At 44.1% G+C, this 20,456-nt stretch overlaps 1 protein-coding gene across 1 annotated transcript in view; it reads right to left on the reverse strand.

The window, feature by feature from the left end:
• DNAH12 (dynein axonemal heavy chain 12) overlaps nt 1–20,456 on the reverse strand; it is a 1,449,067-nt gene that overhangs the window by 332,613 nt on the left and 1,095,998 nt on the right. The window contains exon 58 of the mRNA XM_085624669.1: nt 6,777–6,969. Within this exon, the coding sequence (XP_085480795.1) occupies nt 6,777–6,969 (193 nt within the window). The remainder of the gene's footprint in view (nt 1–6,776; nt 6,970–20,456) is intronic.

Genomic DNA, 20,456 nt, shown 5'->3' on the forward strand with positions numbered 1-20,456 from the left:
CATGTAGCATTAGTCGATTTTAACGCCATGCTTCCTGTCGAAAAGGTCTTTTTGGCTGCCTGATCAGCTTTTTTAGACTCCCTGTCAGCTGGAGACTGAGGAAAGGCACCGGAAGCATGCTTGGAGCATGAAGCCTGCACAACCAAACTGTCCGGGGACGGATGAGTGGATAAAAAGTCAGGATCCCCTTGTGCAACCTTGTACCTTCTTGCCACCTGTCTACACACTGCAGGAGATGAAAGGGGCTTCTTCCATACCTCTAATAAGGGCTCCAATATGGCCTCATTGAAAGGCAACAAGGGCTCTGATGTCGAAGTCGGAGAATGTAACACTTCTGTGAGCAGGTTGGATTTGTACTCCACAGAAGGCAGCTGTAAATCCAGAAGCTCTGCTGCTTTCTTTATCACTACGTGATAGGGAGCCAACTCATGAGGTGGAGAAGACCTAGCAGATGCATGTTCCCACTCTGGGGTCGTATCCAGCCCACTGGCTTCCTCAATGCCCTCGAATTCGTCCGAAGAAGAATCAACCTCACCTTCTTCCACCTCACGATATCTTCTTTCCTCCAACACCCTCTGGGCTTCCCTCCTCGACCGGGTTCGGGGAACCGACGTCGGCGACGTCGTACGCGGCGTCGGAGGAACCAGAGGAACCGGCGTCGACGGCGCCAGACACGGCGCAGATGGAGTCAGCCTCGGCGTCAATGGAGTCGGTTTCGGTGTCGATGGAGCCAGTCTCGGCGTCGAAGGAGGCTCCGAAGCCAGCCGGACCTTCCGAGGTCGAATCGGATCCCCAGACGGCGCCGGAAACTGCCAAGAAGGCGCCATCGGCATAAAGGGCATAAAGGGGGCCTGAGCATACTCCTGTGGCACCCCCATTGTAAAGGCCATCGGACCCACGGGACCAGTTGGTGCTCCGGATGGGTAGGCCGCCCTATTAAAAATGCCATACATAGCATTTAAGAAATTAGCCGAATCCGTACCTGGGGCCGGGAACTGAGGCAAAGGAACCTCTTGTGGGGCCTCCGGCACCGGCTCCGCAGTATCCTCCACTGGAGCCTCAGAATCTTCAGGTACTGGAACAGACTCTTCCTGCTCCTCATGCATAGAAGCATCCGACTCCACACGAACCGGAGTCGACGCCTTAGACGGAGCCGAAGACCTCGCCGGAGACTGAATCGGAGTCTGCTTCCTCGAAGGAGAACCTTCCGGTGACCTCGAAGGTGAAGGAGAAGGAGACAAAGCTTTGCTCCGACGTCAATGAGACGAAGCCGACCTCGACCTCGACTTCGATTTCTTGGACTTCGAGGATCGACGTCTAGAATGTTTACTCTTTCTATGGTGTTTCTTCGACCTCGACGACCTCGAAGTCGATGACTCTCTCTTCGATCTCTCCTTCTTCCTCCCTCTTTTCTCCTCACCAATCTTCTTCATGAAGAGCTTGGTCTTCCTTTCCTTGAGTGCCTTCGGGTTCATGCTCTTACAGCATCCGCACTCCTCCATATCATGTTCCGAGGAGAGGCACCATAAACAATTCTGGTGTGGATCCGTTATCGACATCAGGCCTCCACACTCCCTACAGGGCTTAAAGCCCGACTTCCTAGTCGAAGACATAGCCGAATAAACAGAGATACACGACCAAACTACAAAGTAGCACTGGAGAAAAACCGTTGCGCATCGAAGGCGCGGAAAAAAGGGAACTGACGTCATCACGCCGACATGGGCTTCTTATGGCTCCGGTGACGTCGATCGGAGTCGCGAGCGGAGCCGGTGTATTATGTCGACGTGGAATGCTGGGGAAGAAAAGTTCCGTGGAATGCTGGCGCAGGGGATATTCACAAGGTGAGGAATCCACTGCCAGGTGTATCCATCAGAAATATTGTTTTAAACGCTAGAAGCCTTAAAGGACAACTATGTAATAGTTCAAAGGGTGAACCCATCAGGAAAGTGAGAGGCAAATTCAAATCCCACTGAGGCATGATAAAAGGAGTGGGGGGAAACCTATTTGTAAGACCTTTAATGAATCTCATAACTATGGGAGATTTAAACAACAAGGGTTGATCTGGTAAACAGAGAAAAGCCGACAAAGCAGCCCTTAACAGTAGCTACTGCACAACCCTGTTGTGCACCACATTCGGTGGGAGAGAGAAAGAGCTCAGGTTGCCCCGTTCAATCTCCAGGCATGAAGGTGCAGGTTCTGGAGGTGGGGGTGTAGAATCTGCCCCTGCGACTGCGAAAGGAGGTCTGCTCTGAGAGGGAGACAGAGTGGAAAGTGCGATGAGAGATAAAGGAGGCCTGTGTACCACACCCTTTGCTGCCAATCCGGGGAAATCAATATGACATGGGCCCGGTCTTGGTGTACTTCCTCAGAACTTGAGGAATCAAGTGTATGGGAGGAAACGCGTAAAGAAGCTGTGAGCCCCAATCTAACAGAATTGAAATGCATCCCCACGTCGGATACTGGAAACTGCAGAACGACAGGCAGTGCGTATTCTTGTGAGTGGCAAACAGGTCCAACTGAGGAAACCCCAACATCCTGAAAATGTGAAGAACCAACCCTCAATGGAGACACCACTTGTGATCGGCCGAATACTGCCGACGGAGACTGTCTGCACGCACGCACACACCAGAGTCTCAGAGCCTCTCTGCAAAGAAGATATGACCCTACTTCTCCCTGTTTGTTGATGTACCACATTGCGGTAGTGTTGTCTGTCAGGACCTGAATCGACTGTCCATGAAAGGAGGGAAGAAAGGCCTTGAGTGTCAAACATATCGCCTGCAATACCAAAAGATTGATGTGAAACAATCTTTCCTCTGGAGATTAAAGGCCTTTGACCTCCAGATCCCCCAGATGAGCTCACCACCCTATAGTGGAGGCATCTGTCATCACTGTGGCCACCAGAGAAGAAGGTGGAAATGGCTTCCCTTGAGGTTGCCTGGAACAGTGCACCATAACAGCTCCGCTGCAGTGTCTCTGGTGATCCTGACCACCTCTTTGAGATCTCCGTTATGTTGAAACTACTGCCTGCTGAGGCACCACTGGTGGGCCCTCATATGCCAGCGTGCATGGTTGACCAACAGTATGCAGGAAGCGAACAGACTGAGCAGGTGCAAGACCTTCAGGACTGGAACAGCCGCTTTATTCTGAAAAGTGGAATCATAGCCTGGATGTCTTGAATCCTCTGTAGAGGGGGGAATGCATGACTCACAGTAGTATCTAGTACTGCCACTATGCACAGGTTGCACTGAGAGGGCAGCAGATGAGATTTGGGTACATTTATCAAAAACCCCAAGTTGAACAACAGTTGTATTGTTACTTGCAAATGATGCAACGCCATCTCTGGTGACTTTGCTTTGAGCAGCAGTCATCCAGATAGGGGAAAACAGGGACCCCCAATCTTCTGAGATGTGCTGCTACCACCGCCATCACCTTTGTGAAGAATCAAGGTGCAGAAGCAAGACCGAATGTAAGGACCGCAAACTGGTAGTGTTAAGACCCCACCGTAAAATGAAGACACTTCCGATGTGACTTCAGGATGGGAATGTGAAAATATGCATCTGCAAATCGATTGACACCATCCTGTCTTCCTTCTGCAGTGCAAGAAGAACCTGAGTTAGGTTCAACATCTTGAAGTTCTCCTGTTTGAGGTACAAATTCAAGACCCTGAGGTCTAGGATCAGCCTCAAGCGACCGTCCTTTTTGGGAATCAGGAAGTACTGGGAGTAGCATCCCTGACCCCTTTCCTACCCCGGAAGCACCTCGATCACACCTTTTTGCAGTAATGACAAAACTTCCGGCTGGAGGAGCAGGAGGTGCTCTTCTAAACACAAACCCTGACGGGGAGGGTGAGGAGGGGGAAACTCACAGAAGGGTAGTGTGTACCCATTATCTATGATGTTCAACATCCAGAGATCTGTAGTAACAGACCTCCAATGTTGTAGAAATGGGACACCCGTCCTCCCACAGGACAAGCATGCTCTTCGATGGCAGAGGTAGAGCTATTCCCTGCCACATCAGTTGGAGGAGCAGAAGAGGAGGAGGCTGCGGTGCTGCACCCCGCAGACGATCTCTGCCCTTTCCCCTTTATGATCTGTATAGGGGATTTGCCTGCTATTGCTGCTGTTGTGGCTGCTGCCTGGCATGAAAGAATAAGGTCCTGCCAAAACCACCAAACATTCGATATCCAAAGCCCATGGACTGAGACTGGAGACCCAAAGATCTTGCTGTGGCTCTACTGTGTTTAAAGCTCTGCAGCGCCGAGTCAGATTTGGCCCCAAATAGGCGAAAGGCCTCGAAAGGCAGGTCTAACAGGGTAGCTCAGACATCTTGGGAGAACCCCAAACCCCATAACCAAGGGTGCCTCCTGGTTGCCACAGACGATCCCATCGCCCTAGCAACTGAATAAGCAGAGTCCAGACCAGATTGTATGACCTGGCTGGTGCAACTTGAGCATCCGTAAGGACCCTGAATGTTCTCCGGTAGTTTTGGGAGCACTTCCCTTGCCGAGGTCATAAGTGCATGGATGTAGCAACCCAAAATGTTGTAGCATTTGTTGATTCGAGAGCCGTACTGTCTGGAGAGAATACCTTTTTCGCAGATTGATCCATGCATTTGGACTCCCTATCTTCAAGTGTGGATGGGAATGACCCTGCAGACTGCTTCGAGGAGCACGAAGCCTGGATGACCAAACATTCCGGTGATGGAGGAGTGTACAGGATAGCAGGAGCCCCTGGCACCACCTTATACCTCCTCGCCACAGACCTGGACACAGCAGGAGCAGTCATCAGCTTCTGCCACACATCAAGGATGGTCTCAGTCAAAGCCTCGTTGAAAGGGAGTAAAGTCTCCGAGATAGAAGAATGGGAATGGAGCACCTCTGACAAAATATTGGATTCAATACTGCTGTAAGAAGAGGCAACTCCAGAAAACCCACTGCCTTTCTGATCACAGAGGGAGAAGAAGTCACCTCCTATGTTGGGAGACCTTTCAGAGACAAGACTTCCCATTTAGTAATTCAGGCCACTATCTCCCTGCAGACCTTCGAAATCCTGACCAGGGTCCACAATCTCCCCCTCCTCAGCCTCCTCATGTTGTTCATTGTAATCCTCCTCTCCCATTAACCTCTGTGCCCCTCTTCTAGACCTCATCCTTAGAACCAGCGTCGGAGGCACCAGACGCAGTGCAGGTGACTTCGGGATCGGCATTGAAGGGAGGTCTACAGGGACAGTAGTCAATGCCGGTCAAAGTCGAGTCGGTGCATGTTCAAAACCAGAGGCACCGGGGAAGATCCATCCAGTGGCACTCGCCCTTCAAGAGATTGTACCAGCGTCGAAAATCTTGGCGTCGAGAGAAGCCAAATCCCTGGAGCCATCGGCATAAAAAGCTTAAAAGGTGCCTGAGGGAAACAAGCTGAACATCGCATTCAGAAAATGCGACGGATCCGTACCCGTAGTCGGGAAAGCAGGATACCCTGGATCTGGTACTGCAGGCTCTGAAGCCACTCAAGGAGGCAGCACATTTGGCTCCAGTTGTAGTGCAAGAGACCCTGGAGACAGAGGTGGAGTGGTCGGAAACAGTCGAGGTGTTGCTTCTCTTGGAGTCGGTGGTGTCACACCTCTTGGAGACGGGGCCAGAGTCACCTCAGGAGAAGGAGAAACTTCATCCTTCCAATGATGCCGGGGAACCGGGGACACCGACTTCGGCATTACATATTTCGATGAACAACGCCGAGACCCATGGCGCTTCATCGATGTCTACAAAGTATGCGGAGTCAGTGACTTGGATAGGGACACCAACCTTCTTTGACCCCTTTTTTGTTTCTTGGCTTTGGCCATGAACAATGTGGCTTCCCTCTCATTCAGTGCCTTGGGGTTCATACGCCTGCATGATGAAAACTCCCCGACGCCGTGGTCCGATGAGAGACACCACAAAACAGTCTTCATGGGGTTCAGTGATAGACATCTGACCCCTACATTCCCTGCATGGCTTGAATCCGGATTTCCTCTGAGTAGTCAGTCATTGCTACAAAGACCCGAAGACTTGCAACAAAGAAACTGCCAGAAATGGAGAGCCCTGGAAAAAAACGATAAGCGTCGACAATGCGGAAAAAAGGGAACTGAAGTCAGCACGCTGACAAGGTCTTCTTATGGCTCTGATGACGTCACAAGGAGTCACGTGTAGAGCCGTTCCTTTGTGACGTCCTCATCGATATAGGAGAGCTGAGGAGAAAAGTTTCCGTAGAATGCTGCGCATGGGGTTAATTCAAAAGTTGAGGAATCCACAGGCAGATGTATCCATCAGAATTATTTTGTCATCAGCTAGCACACATTTCAGGACATTTTTCATAACTGAAAACATATTTAAAAACCAGCAGTTAGAACAATTTCATAACATGAGCACTAACTAATGTTAAATGCAATATGATCATTTGCGGTAACCACAAGAGATAGCACATGCAAAACGATGGTTAGGTACATGAAACACAGAAACAAGTCTGTAACTATCAAAACGGAATTGAGCCAAGCAATATGTGCGAAGACACACTTTGTTCATGATACAGCCCCTCTTCAAATGAGACACAGTGGAATAGTGAGTCCATTTGAGTGAATCAATGTGCGCATCTTTCAGTGTATGTATATGGGCAATGTCATCTGTGCAGAGATAACTGCAGGATCTAAACTCACCTTGCGCCTTTTGAGCGGTTTAGTTCAAATTGCGCTCCCACAACCCACGTATGCCTCAATTGCCCTCTTCCCCCAGAATTTACCTATATTTACCTGTTGCTTCTTCGTGATCTCATTAGACATGAGCTTAGCAGAGTCTAATATCTGAATAGCGCTCTCATCCTCCAATATGTTCCCTTCAGATGACTGTAGAGTTTCCAGAATCTGATCCTCGATCTCTTTTAGTTGTTTTTTATTGGCAGCAGACTGAAGAATCAGAGCATTTCTTTCCTCTTCCAGTTCTGGTCTAATAAAAAAAGGAAATGTGCCACAGTATTTAGTTGTACATTTTGCACAGTAAAATACAATTTCTCAAAAATGTCACACCCACTACTTCTTTCTTTTTGAAACTTAAAGTTTATGTTATAATACACACAAACTCCCAATCTAGCTTTGAAAATAGAGTAGCCAATGGGGAAATTATGCTGATCATAAGTAGTATGGTGTGATTGTTCCAATATACTGATGGGTTATTGCTTTGTCAAGAGCAGTTGTTTTTTAATATTGACTTTTGTACCCTGGGGGGTCCCTCTCGTGTTTTTACACTTTCAGTACAACCTTTGGTTGGAGAGTTTCACGTTTTTACGTCTACTGACGCATTAAAAAAAATTTTTATGTGGTCCTGACAAAACTGGTAATGGACGGATTTAAGACGCTTGGGTTCACTAAGGACCAGAATAATAAAATAATCAATATGAATGCTAGGAATGAGAATAAACGTACTGTTATCTCTAGCAATAGTGAGAAATGGGGAAAGATTCTAAATCTAAAAAAGAAGTTGATAAGAACGGAGCTCCATATGGAATTTATAATCGAATATCTCAAATCTGAGGTGATCCCAATTGGTCTTCAAATAAGAAATGAACCAGGTCTTTTTATTGAATATAAAAAATACCTGGAAACTTGGACACAAATTGCCAATCGGTGCAGCAGGGATTGGATCCTACTCATAATAGAGACTGGACAAGAAATGATTGTATTAGAAAAGGCAGAAATTGAAAAATTAGAGACAAGTATGAAGGAGAGTTCCGCTTTAGAGGAAGCCCAAAAATAATTAGAGGAAATACATTTGGAGGTCAATGGATACAAAGAATATTTGGTTAATAAGAAAACTATCAAGTTGAAGAAGGACATCAACAAATTTAGTGCAGAACTTGCATATCCTTACCTTAATCAGGATTATTACCAGCTAAGACCAAGAAATTCAAAGGGGAGGGGGTGGGGGGGGTAGAAAACATATTACTTTTTTAGATACTTCAGGCTCAAGCATCGAGGATGAGGGCACCTCTAGGTCTGAGCAAGGGGGACAATTTCATAAACCAGAATATGAAACTTTTTTAGATCATCACCCCAGACGGGATCAGAGAAACAATTCAAATCAGGGCAGGGGACAATACATGAGGAATCCCCCACCACAGGAATATCTCAAAACACGCAATCAAAAATATTGGCGATAGAGAAATTCCCAATAATCATCCTTTCCAGAAGAGACCTTAGTGGATGGGAGAGAGAGGTGGTTTTGTTTTGGGCCTACCTCTAGAATTCAATAAATATACATTAGAGAAGGACCTTAAAGCCTTTTTGAGAAAGATTAGATTACAAGACAAAACATACACACAAAAAGAGAACATTTCAGGCCTTAAGAATAAATCATCTTTTACACCTACAATCCAACAAGTCAGCAAGAATATAGACATTTTTGAAAAAGTAGTGGAATGTAAGGTGCGCAAAGCAATAGAGGAATCATGACCTGATACACAGAACGTCCGAAAGGAGCATAGGGACGCAACCTTTTCCTTGAAAAATTATTGGAGTATCACAACCAAACCGGCCGATAAGGGCGGGGGGGGTTGTGATTTTCGATACTGATGACTATGAGAATAGGGTAATGAATCTTCTTAATGTGCAGGCCCATTACCAACAGGTCCCTATGGGGAATATGGATGTCTTAAAAAATTCAGTCTCAAGGCTTCTAGAGGAAGCGAAGAGCAATGAATGGATAGGGGAAGAAGAATATACATTTTTGTTTAATGACAAGGCAATTATCCCTGCCATATATGGGCTCCCAAAGATACACAAACATTAGACGGATCCACCTTTAAGACCCATGGTTAGCTGTATCGGATCGCTTCTTGAACCCATAAGCAAATATGCTGACAGTTTTTTACAACCTTTAGTTGTTAAACAAAAATCATATATTAATGATTCGGCCCATATGATCTCTTTAATTGAAGGGCTAGCTTTTAATTCCAACTGCTAAATATTGGTCACATTGGACATAGAAGCCCTTTATACGAGCATTCCTCAAGATGACACGATCGGCGTGATACAAAGAGCTTTGAAGGAAGAGGACACAAGGGGAGCCAATAAGGATTTTATTATTGAGTGTGTAACTTTGGTTTTAAAAAATAACATGTTTTTATTCAAGGAGGACCTATATCTCCAACGTAAAGGCACCAGCATGGGGGTAACTTGTGCTCCAAGTCTGGCCTACCTTTACGTTGGGGAGTTTGAGTAAAGGCATATATATATAATGAAGCAGCCCCTTTCTCAGAAAACATCTCTAAATGGTATTGTTTCATCAAAAATATCGTGTTTATGTGGGATGGTCTTGTTGAAACATTGGAAGAATTCCTGGAATGGTTACATTTGGGTGACGGCAACTTAAAATTTACAGCGCAGTTTAGTCGAGAGTTTGTAAACTTTCTGGACCTTACCATAAAAAATGTGGGAGGCAGCTTAGAAGTAGAACAGTTCAGAAAGCGAACAGACAAAAATACTTTACTTCATTATACCAGCTAACATCCGAAGCCCCAGAACGACAAGATTCCTTTTGGACAGTTCCTCCGTCTTCGGAGGAACTGTTCATCTCTTGAGGATTTTTATAAACATTCAGAAATGTTAAAAACAAAATTGAAAGATGGGGATATCCCAAGAAATTAATTAACCACTCATTTAAAAGGGCCAGGTTCTATGACCGGGAGAGCATGTTAATAAATACTGGACAAAGAAAAAAGAAAAATTCCACCAAGGACAGGATTGTTTTTGTTAGTCAGTTCTCTGAAATAAATAAAATCAAGAACAGAATAAATTCCAATTGGAATTTACTGAATGATAATGAGGAAGAAAAACTCAATAGACCACTGCTTGCTTTCAAAAAGAATAATAATCTCCGTAAAGCCTTAGTCCATACCTATAGGGAAAAGGACACCCTGAACCAGAGAACCCTGATGGGGCCCAAAGCAGTGGGCAATAACAAATGTGAAGGATGTGTGGCCTGCCCTATGTGTATCATAGAGAAGAGTATGACACATAATGGATATACAGTTACCCCTAAGGAATTGAATAACTGTAGAACGAGTAACATTGTTTATTTACTAATTTACCCATGCAGCCTTGGATATGTAGGGGAGACGGCGAGAGAACTTAGAGTTCGGATAAGTGAGCACAAATCAACCATAAAGAATAACAAAGAAAATGCACCATTGGTAGAACATTTTAGATTAGCGGGGCACAACTGTATGGACATCAGATGGTTCGTTTTAGAACAAATTTATGGAAGTAGAAAAGGAGGAGATCTGAAATTAAAAAGACGGAACTGAGAGCAGTGGTACTTTTCCACATTAGATACAGTGAGGCAAGGGCTGAATAGTAAAGAGGATTGGATGAAGCTCATTAGGTAAATTTTGTTGTGACGGTGATGCACAATAGGGAGGTATCTGATAATAGGAAGGAATCTGACAATTGGGGAATATTTAAGCAGTCTAGTTGATTATCATTGGTTTGATTGTGAGAAATACTGCAACATGATTTCTCACCAGGAATTTAGCATAACACATGTGGATTACACAAAAAAGGAGGTTTTGTCATGCCCCACCAACCAGGAATAAAAACAGGGTTTTCTAACAAGTTAGGTGATAGTTATAATTATATCTTTAAACACCGATTGGGACCCCCAATATGTATTGGGGCAATAATATAATAATACACTATATAATGTGGATTGGTCCCTTTGAATTATGGGGTTTATTAAAGATGACCCCTTGTAGCGCTATTATCATTGTAATTTGTTGCGCATTCAAATTGACTTAAACGGAATATTACCGATAGAGGAAGGCGAATAAACAGCAGTTTGCAGTAACATATAATAGACATATGGGTCCCGCTTTAAGACGGCTCCGATTTTATCCCTCAATAATTAGGGATTAAGATAAGCGTATATAATTTATGTCATCATGCCATCCCTTAAAATATAAGGTAAGAAGGTATAAAAATTAGGTCCCTAAAGTACCACATATTATGGATCGAATTCTTGGTCCTTTTTAATAATATTGGGTCAGGAAGGGGTTGGTGCTCCTTCCAAAATGGCGCTGCGCTTGTAACTCCGATTTCGAGGGAGATTCAAGGTTGCGCATTGACTACGTCATTACATCACGTAATACCCAGGCACCCGTATTTGAGCGGACGGTTGAAAGTCAATCAATGTTCCAGCGTTTATCAGTACGCGGAGATTATTGGCACTAGAGAAGTCTGTTTTAAAGGTAAGGAGGGGGGTCCATAAACCATGTCTATCCCTGGGGGGTGGCAAAATAACTTTCCCAATAGATTTATGAACCGTAAAATGGGCGCAGACACTGGGTGTCACAAAGATATTAGCCATAACTCAGTCTGTAATATGTACCGATAGAGTCAGGCGGATGGGGTAAAATAGACTATAACCGTAGTCAGTGTGTGTTTGAAAAAGCAGCTGGTGTAACAGTGAAATATTCTCTAATATATGGGTATAACAAAGGGATTAATTTAACCCTCACAAATATAGCTGGACTCAAAGGAGACTCACCGAAGTCGGGCGTAGATTGCCCTTATTCAGAAGGGAGGAAAAAGCTTTTATTCTCTCAATATTCACATAATAAGTAGAGATTTAGTTAGTCACGTATAAACATTATTATTTTTCCTAAACAGGCCACGTTTCCAACTCCATTGGGAAACCTTTCTATGAACACTAATCAAGAACGCGCCTATGTATTAATTTACCTAACAGAAGGTGGGTTTGGCCAATTCAGGACCTATGTGATTATTTGTAAATTGAGCCTTGAGGAAATAAGACCTCTTGATAAGCTTTTTTGGAGTTATTATTAATGCAAAGGAACTACTATTGCGTTCCTCGCTTTATTTTGTAGGTCTTATTTGCCCATAGGACTGACTATTTAGCGGTACCCAATTAATGTTAATCTTTTTATGCCTAGTGTGGTGAAGTTGGATAAAATTCAATCCCTATGGACTCATAAAACAAAGGGTAGGTCTTCCCTGCATGGGTCGAGGTCAACACTCTTGGGTTTGACATATACAGTTAAAAGAAAAATCTCAAAATCATTTATAAAAGACATAGTAAAATTTATCATAAACCCAGGTGTAAAAAGAATGCAAACATTCATAATTTCATAAAATCTAATTCATCAATATGAATACAATAAAAACATGATAAGCCGTCCTGCTATATCTTAAGGGCCCAGCTGCTTTCTCTTTTTCATGCATGCCCAAAGAAATGAGGCTAGATAAAAACAGACTTAAGGGTTCTGCAAGGATTTGAGGAAGAACAGACCTACACGACAAAATTTAAAATTATGACTCTTGCAAATTGTTACAATATATTTGTGTCATTCTTGACAATAAAAACCACAAAAAAACAAAGCGTGGAAATCATTTTGTGGGGACTTGTTGGCACAAGGACATACTGAGAGATCGGAATGTTTATATTGCTTCCATGGAAATCCTTTCATCAGAGGGATCATGTTTAAGCGAAATCTCAGTAAAATGTATTTGTGGTGTGAGAGTGTGACATCAGCCAAATACAGAAAACTTCCCTCCATCAATACTGGTGTTAGTTCATACAGACGAGCTGTCTGGGTGTGGGAGTTTTTTTCCTTTCTCAGATATTGTGCCCTCAAAGTGAATATCTCAACCAGTTTTTGCTTAGACATGGACTTAAAAGTAGAGGGGTCTTTAAAAAGGCGGATTAAACCAATGGCAGATAATTCTGACTCCACATTTAACCCTACTGTAATTATCTGACTTTAGAATAAGTGTTATTAGGTTTTGTGTGAGGGGAACTGTCACCCTGGGCCAGATAGAGTGCCACAGTAGGAGTGGTGCCATTTTAATTGTATCAATGATGTATGGTAAAGCCAATTCTATATGTAAAACATAGTTTGAATATGACTGTGGAACGGACGTAAAAGACTTAAATAATTATTCTCTATGGACTGCAGAATATCACAGGGAGCCAGCCCCCATATCGCTGCACTATATATTGCTGCCGCCTTAGTTTTAGCATGGTACATTTTTTTCATTGGGATCAGAGGTTTGACTACCAGCCTTTTAGAGAATGTTTTCTGTGCCATGAGGCTTCTCTGCATGCTCAATGCTCTTCCCTCTAGTAATTTAGACCATGATTGGTTTCTATCAAAAAGGACTCCTTAATAGGGGAACGAGTCCACCAACTCGATCTTACCGGAGTCCATAAAAAAAGAAGGTCTGTCATGTTTCCCCCCCACAATGATAATAAAAGATTTGCTCTGGTTGACCTTTAAATCTAATGATTCCATGAAGGTTGCGTAGGCAGATATGAGATACTGGAGCCCCCACCCAGTTCTCGCCATCAGTACGGCGTCGTCCGCATTTGCTAGCATTGGTAACCGCTGATGGTTAGCAAGCAGAAGGACGTCTAAGGCTGCGCCCTTGAGATGTTTTCCCACACCATTAGTGTGGATGGAAAATAAAAATGGTGCCAGGACGCAGCCTTGTCTTACCCCTCTCAAGATCTTAAATGAGCAGATACACTCCCCGTTCCTCCCATAGCGGACTGAGGAGGAGGCGTCAGAATACAACTGCATGATGAAGTCAACCAATGCCTGATCTATTCCCATCTCCTCCATTATCTGCCAGAGTCTGGGGTGGTACACGCAGTCAAAAGCTGCGGATAAGTCCATATAGGCAAGATAGATCTTCCCACCCTTGGCTCTGACATATCTATCCATGATCAATGACAGATTCAGGCATTGGTCTATTGTTCCTTTTCCCTCTTGGAATCCATATTGGGACTCAATTAAGTTGTTTTTACTCCTCGCCGATGCCTCTAATCGCGTTAAAAGTAGGCTGCACATAAGTTTGGCCATCGTATCGATCAGCGAGATCGGTCGATCTTTTTTGGGATTATTTTTGACTCCCTTTTTATGAATGGGAACGATAGTACTTGTTTTCCAGGACTTGGGGGGGGGGGGGCGGGGGCACTATGGAGATTTTGTTAAAAACATTAGTTAAAAAGGGAACCCATATATCCGTGTTCTCAAAGAAGAAATCCATTGGGACACCATCAGGCCCCGGAGCTTTCCCACTGCTGCATGCCTCAATCCCGTTCCTGACTTCATTATAGTTGAATGAGAGATAAATCTCAGGAGTAATAGTTACTGATAGTGATACATAATCAGGTGGAGAGAAAATGCCTTTGGAATGAGCCACCCAATCCTCCTCCCACACATTAACATCAAGGACTGGGTCATTTGAAGTTTTAAAATGCGGGCCATTTATTATTCCCCAAAACTCCTTTGAGTTGCCAGAGGCCGAGCATGCTCTAAATTTGCCCAGATTTCTATTTTTAGTTCCTTTTCCCTGTTTTTCCTCACCGCTTTATATTCCCTTCAGAGATTAGAAATTTCTGGAATTTTTCTAGGCTTGACCCCTAAAGCTTTAGTAAGCACTTTTTTTGGGGGGGAACAAATAGAGTCAAACCAACCCTTCTCCTTTTCAGCTTGTTGGTGTTGTTCTTGACAAGTGACGTCCTTATACATTCTAAAAAGTCTACAAAGGAAGATACCACAGACTGGGGGTCGTTGTCAAGATCTAAACAATTACTAATGGTAGAAAGGGCACTGCTGATAATTTTTGGTATGATCTTCTTTTTATCAATTTTTGGCCACTTCAGTTGGTATCCATTTCGCCTTGCTAATATTGGTTGACCAATTATCCAAGGGTTTACAGCAGACTTCTGGATAAATTTAATTTCACACATTAAAATCGCATGATCACTAAAGATATTGAATTCAGTAGTTACTTTGCTACATCTGATATTTAAGGGATTTGAAACCAGTATAAAGTCGATAGTGGATTCCTGGTGATCCCTATGAAACGTTGGCAATAGGGTATGATTACTAGAGGCTAAGTTGTTGACCATAACCATATTTCTTAATGACATTAAGGTATTGAGAGAGTTTCCATAAGTATTATGCAAAAAGTGATGGACAGGATTGCCCCTCATATCCCCCACACCACAAACCCTCTCTAAATTGTGTTTGCATGGATATAGATTAAAGTCTCCCAACCATAGAATGTTAAGGGCCACCTTTTTTTTAAATAAAAATAGTTGCCTTGTCAATGGCACAATTCACTTCATCCAAGATTTTGTAGCTATTTATACCAAAATTATTATTATAAAAATGTATTAAAAGCCATTGATCTCGGTTCATAAACTCTAAAATAATGAGATGAAAATTTGGGGAAGTTCCTTCCATCATCTTTACTTTTACTGATAGTGTATTTGGAATTAAGGTGATTACTCCCCCCTTTGCTCTTCCCGATGGGGACGGGGTGGCTCTTGTCTGGAAAGAACGGTATCCATTTACAAAGATATCTTCTATGGCCCAGGTCTCCTGAACGCAGGTGATATCATGGTCCTGCCACAGACTGAGCCATTGGGGGTCCCCAAGTTTATTTACAAAACCTGCGACATTCCAGGATGCTGTTCTTATTACCTCTGACAGCCTTCTTGTAGTGTTACTAGGGGTTATGGTCACTTCTCCATTAATTTCATTTGTGAGACTTGTTATGGGCGGTACCGCCTGCCCCATCTCTCTGCTCTCGGGAAGTCAATCGCACTAATCTATTAGCGGAATTCCCTGGTTGTTCATCTCATTCAAATTTCCTGGGTTTTTTTCGTACTATGAGGTGACGGTCCCAACACAGGAAATAAAAAGGCCTATAAAAATAACCTAGCAAAACTGCGATAATCTGCGTACCAATGGGAGGGAATCTGGACAAATGATCCAAAAGAAGTTTTACAACCTACGAATTATTAAAAATTAATCACAATACAATCGCGATAAGAAGTTTTCTGAGACGCGCCCACCCATCCTGCTCTTCTGGCCATAATGATTTGATTTGCTAGGTATGGGACCCCAATATACGGGCCCGCTGCATAACAATTCAGCCAATGAAGGGACTTGTCTATCAGCTGCAAAGTAGTCTCCACTTGACCCTCCCTCAGAGGTGGAACATATCTCAGTAATATTACTAATGTCATTGCTGCCGGGGGGAGATGGATAGGGTGGTTCTCACTATTAATATACTGTCTTGGATTGACTACTTTATCGCCACCCCCCTTTGATCCTATTGGAGATTAGTAAAAGGAGTAGGCCTGGTGGAAGCTACAGCCAAGGGTAAATTCTGCTGGTCCTTCTGGTTCCTAAAGTTTCACCTTGTGAGTTATTAAAATTATTAGTAGTCAATGCAGCTCCCTTCGTTGTCTGGAGAGCTGACCCCACTGTGGACGCGATGGGCCCAGAAGACTGGTGAGAGACATGGCTATCTGTCTCCAGGCTAGGAAGTGTAACTATGGTCGGAGTAGTCTGTATCTGTGCCAACACCCCCTCTGTTGCATTAGCCTGGGAACTAGAATCATGGATGCTGTGCAATCTGGAGCCAACCTCCAGTAATGACAACCATTACAGTTCAATATGAGATATCCCCTTAAGGTGACCTAAATATTCTTGTACTTTTTAATTTTGAAATAGGTTCACTTTGATGACCGGCCTACCAGCCCCTAATTGAAAAATTGAAAAAATAAAAGGAGATTTAAGAAATACTTGATGATTTACAATATCAAGGGTAGGTTAAAACCTATGTTAATCAAGGGGAGGCCGAAATTTAAATAATAGGATGGTCTCCTAATTTTCATTCATATATATGTATAATTTTATTTAGGTCCCTATTATGATAAAAGGGCCAGTTCATCAGGCATCCAAGTGTGAACGGTCCACCTAAGTGAAAATCACCTTGATGTTAGAGTTGAGTTGAATAGTATTGTAGCTTCAGAAAATTAGGAGCTGACTGAATGTATGAATATGTGTCTTCACCTCACAGTCTGGAATGGGACAACACGGGGCATGTGGTGAGGTATATTAAAGCAACACCAGAATCACCCTAGGGGATTTTTTAGCTGTAATGTTCACAAAGTTGGTAACAATAAAATGGGTTTTGTAAAAAGTATATAAAAAAAGGGGACAACTTAATTTGATATCTGATTTATGTTTTTAAACAGGTTTCTCATACAAAAAGAGGGATAGTTTATACATTGTCCTGAAGAAGGTGGTCTTATACTGCTTTGATACCATTGAAACGCGTCAACGCTTATGTTTGTGGTGTTACATCCGAGGAACACATATAGTGACTGTAAAAAATTGAATGTTGCCAATACTGTGATTGATTATTTCGGAATAACCAGTACCAATGACATATGCTTGTGTCTGTTGTTTTTATCTCTCTTTGATGTTCTCTTTTTAATATGTTGAATCATTGTATGATAAATCATTTCATTGATTTTTATTATTATTGAAATGTGCATTCTGATAATGTTTTAATTTAATTACATTTTTGTATACATACATATTGTTAGAAATTGGATTTTTGGCAGGCTAGGGCATGTGCCAAAGCCAGGCAGAAACCACCACTCTAGTCACGATAGGGGACTTACACTCCTAAAATAACCCCTGCTCACCCCCTTGGTAGCTTGGCATGAGCAGTCAGGCTTATCTTAGAGGCAGTGTGTAACACATTTGCACATAACCCACAGTAATACAGTGTAAGCACTACAAAAGGACACCACACCAGTTTAGAAAAATATCCAATATTTTTATATACTTAAGACAAGACCAAAAACGATAAAAATACACAATACAGTACTTAAGAATCTTCAGTTATCAAAATAACCATGAAAAACAGTTCCTTGATGTCGGGGCTATCACAGCGTTGTGAGCAAACAAATCCAAACAGTTCTGGCTGACCACGGCGTCACGGGCCAGCTATGGTGTCGGGAAGACCCACAAACAGTACCTTTTAGAAATGCAGGGCGTCGATGACCTCCCGTAGAGCTTCCGAAGACACGGCGTCCGCAGGCGTCAGTTCCGGAAGTCGGTGCAGGAGTCGTCGGGTCCCTCGAAGTCACACGCATTGCAGGTCGATCTCCTCTCTGATGAAGCCAGGAGCGCTGGCGTCGTGTGCTGCGGTGCGAAGTGCAGCGGTGCAGCATGTGGTGCCCTCAGGTCATGGTGCAAGCAGCAGCTCGTGGTGGTGTCAAATGGCATCGTCGGTGAGACCAGGGTTGCGGTGCGAGATGAAGGCGGTGCTCGTCACAGTGCTGGCAGGTCTGGTTTCTGTCCATTGAAGCGAACCGAAGACCGAGCGGAGCCGTATTGCGCCCAGGATACCGCCTGGATGGGAGATAGTATACACCAGACGTAAGTAAGCGACCCTGATTAGTGAGTTTGGAAGAATACAAGATTGAGACAATTGTTTTTATTTACCAACTCTTCCAGAAGAGTGGAAAGTTGTGATGTCCTACACGAAAAAACAAAAACTGCCCTGATGAATACCTTCAGCTAAGTTTAACCCTGGTCCCCTGCTGAAGGTTGAAACGCATCGGCTATCATGCTTTGGACGTCAAGAACACCTATGCACGCAAACAATTGCACAGAAAAGTGCAAAGTCTGGACTTGAGTAAACAAGCTGAGACTTCGAGGCTTGACCAGATCTCTGACCCTCTTAGGACCCAGAACGCCTTTTGAAATTGAGGACACAGTTAGAATATGCCCCTTTTGATGAATAAGTATCTTGTAGGACAAAGATTCTCTTTTCTTCACTTTTTTTGTGATTAATTGTATTTTTGTCAATTGAGTTTGCCGTGGAATTTCACATTTAATAGTATAATTTATGTTATGCACCAAGTGTTTCGTTACAAGAAGATTTGTCTTGTTTGTGTTTTGTAAATATGGTCTTGTGTGTCTACAATGCCTTTGAAAACGTGAATAAGGAGCATGTTGTAAATATTGAAAAGGAGAAAATCTGATGAACAGAAAAAATAGGACTACAAAAAATAAATTTAAGCCCAGAGTTAATAAATATGAGTTCTGAAGGCATCAAAAAGTGATGGTTGATTTATCGTGGGAGAGGTATTTCCTGTTTGACTAGTTTGGCAGGTCACGGTGCAAGCAGCGGCGGCGTCGTTGCTGAAGCGCTGTCGTCGGCTGACGAACTGGAGTCGATGACACCGGTGTCGGTAGGCCTAGGCTGCGGTGCGGGATGAGGGCGGTGCGTCGTGTATCTTTACGAGCAGTGTCCTCGAACCACGGTGCAAGAAGCGGCGTCGATTTCGGCGTGGAGCTCGTCATCTGGGATACCAAGGCGTCATCTTGAAGCAAGGCGGTGCAGAGTGCGGTGCCCACAGGTCATGGGGCGAGCAGCAGCTCGGTGGCGTCGGTGAAACCAGGGTCGCGGTGCAGCGTTGCGACGGTGCCCTCTGTGGTGCCTTCAGGACACGGAGTCGGCAGCGGCATCGTACACATCATTGAGTTGCTTTTCTTCTCTTGCAGCACAAAACACACAGTCCCCAGTGCTGAAGGCAGACGAGCTTGTAGTATTTGCTGTTCCTGGGACTTCTTGAACAGGGGGCAAACTCTACCTCAAGCCCTTGGAGAAACTCAGACAAGTAGATTGCAGAAAGTTCAGTCCAGTCCTTTCACTGCCCAAGACAGAAGCAGCCACTGCAGGCCAACCCAGCAAAGCACACAGCAAAGTGGTAGTCCCCCCTCACAGCTTCTCCAGCTCTTCTTCATGGCAGTCGTCTTGATCCAAAAGAGTTCTAAAGTTCAGGGGTCTTGGCCCCAATATTTATATCCCAAAGTCCTTTGATCTCTTAGGCAGAGAGTGTCTGTGCCCAGCCAGAACCAGTTCTGCCTTCTCTGTGACGTCCTGGCAGGAGGTGGAGACGGCATTGTCAGAGGCAGACCAGGCCCTTTGAGGTGCAAGGAAATCTCCTCCCCCTTCCCCAATTGCAGCCCAGGACTATTCAGCCCTTTCCTGACCCACCTAGACTATCTGGAGCCACTCCTGCTCCCCTGCCTTCTGTGATCCAAAACCCAGACAGGCAATCCACATTCCAGCAGAGGCAAACGGGATGACTGAGGAAGAAAATACCTACTTTCTAAAAGTGGTATTTTCAAACGCAGAATGTAAAAATCACCTCCACTAAAAGATGCATCTTTAGATTCTGAGTTCAGGCATGCTAAACTTTATTTTCCTACCTAGTTCCCAGGGCACGTTATGTTTATAAGATGTTATAAATAAACTTCCCATTCTGTCCTATGGGGGACAGGTAGCCTTGCAACAGTGAAAAACAAAATGGGCTGTAATTCACCATCAGGACATGCCACAAACCCTTTGGCATGTCCTACCTTTCACATACACTGCACCCTGCCCACAGGGGTACATTGGGCCTTCCTTAGGGGTGCCTGACATGTAAGAAAAGGGAAGGTTAAGGACTGGCAAGTGTGTGCACTGGCCAAGTAAACATGGCAGTTACAAACTGCGAGCAGACTCTGCAATGGCAGATCCGAGTTACCTTTTTAG

The sequence above is a fragment of the Triturus cristatus genome, chromosome 9 (assembly GCF_964204655.1).
Source record: "Triturus cristatus chromosome 9, aTriCri1.1, whole genome shotgun sequence".
NCBI lineage: Eukaryota > Metazoa > Chordata > Amphibia > Caudata > Salamandridae > Triturus > Triturus cristatus.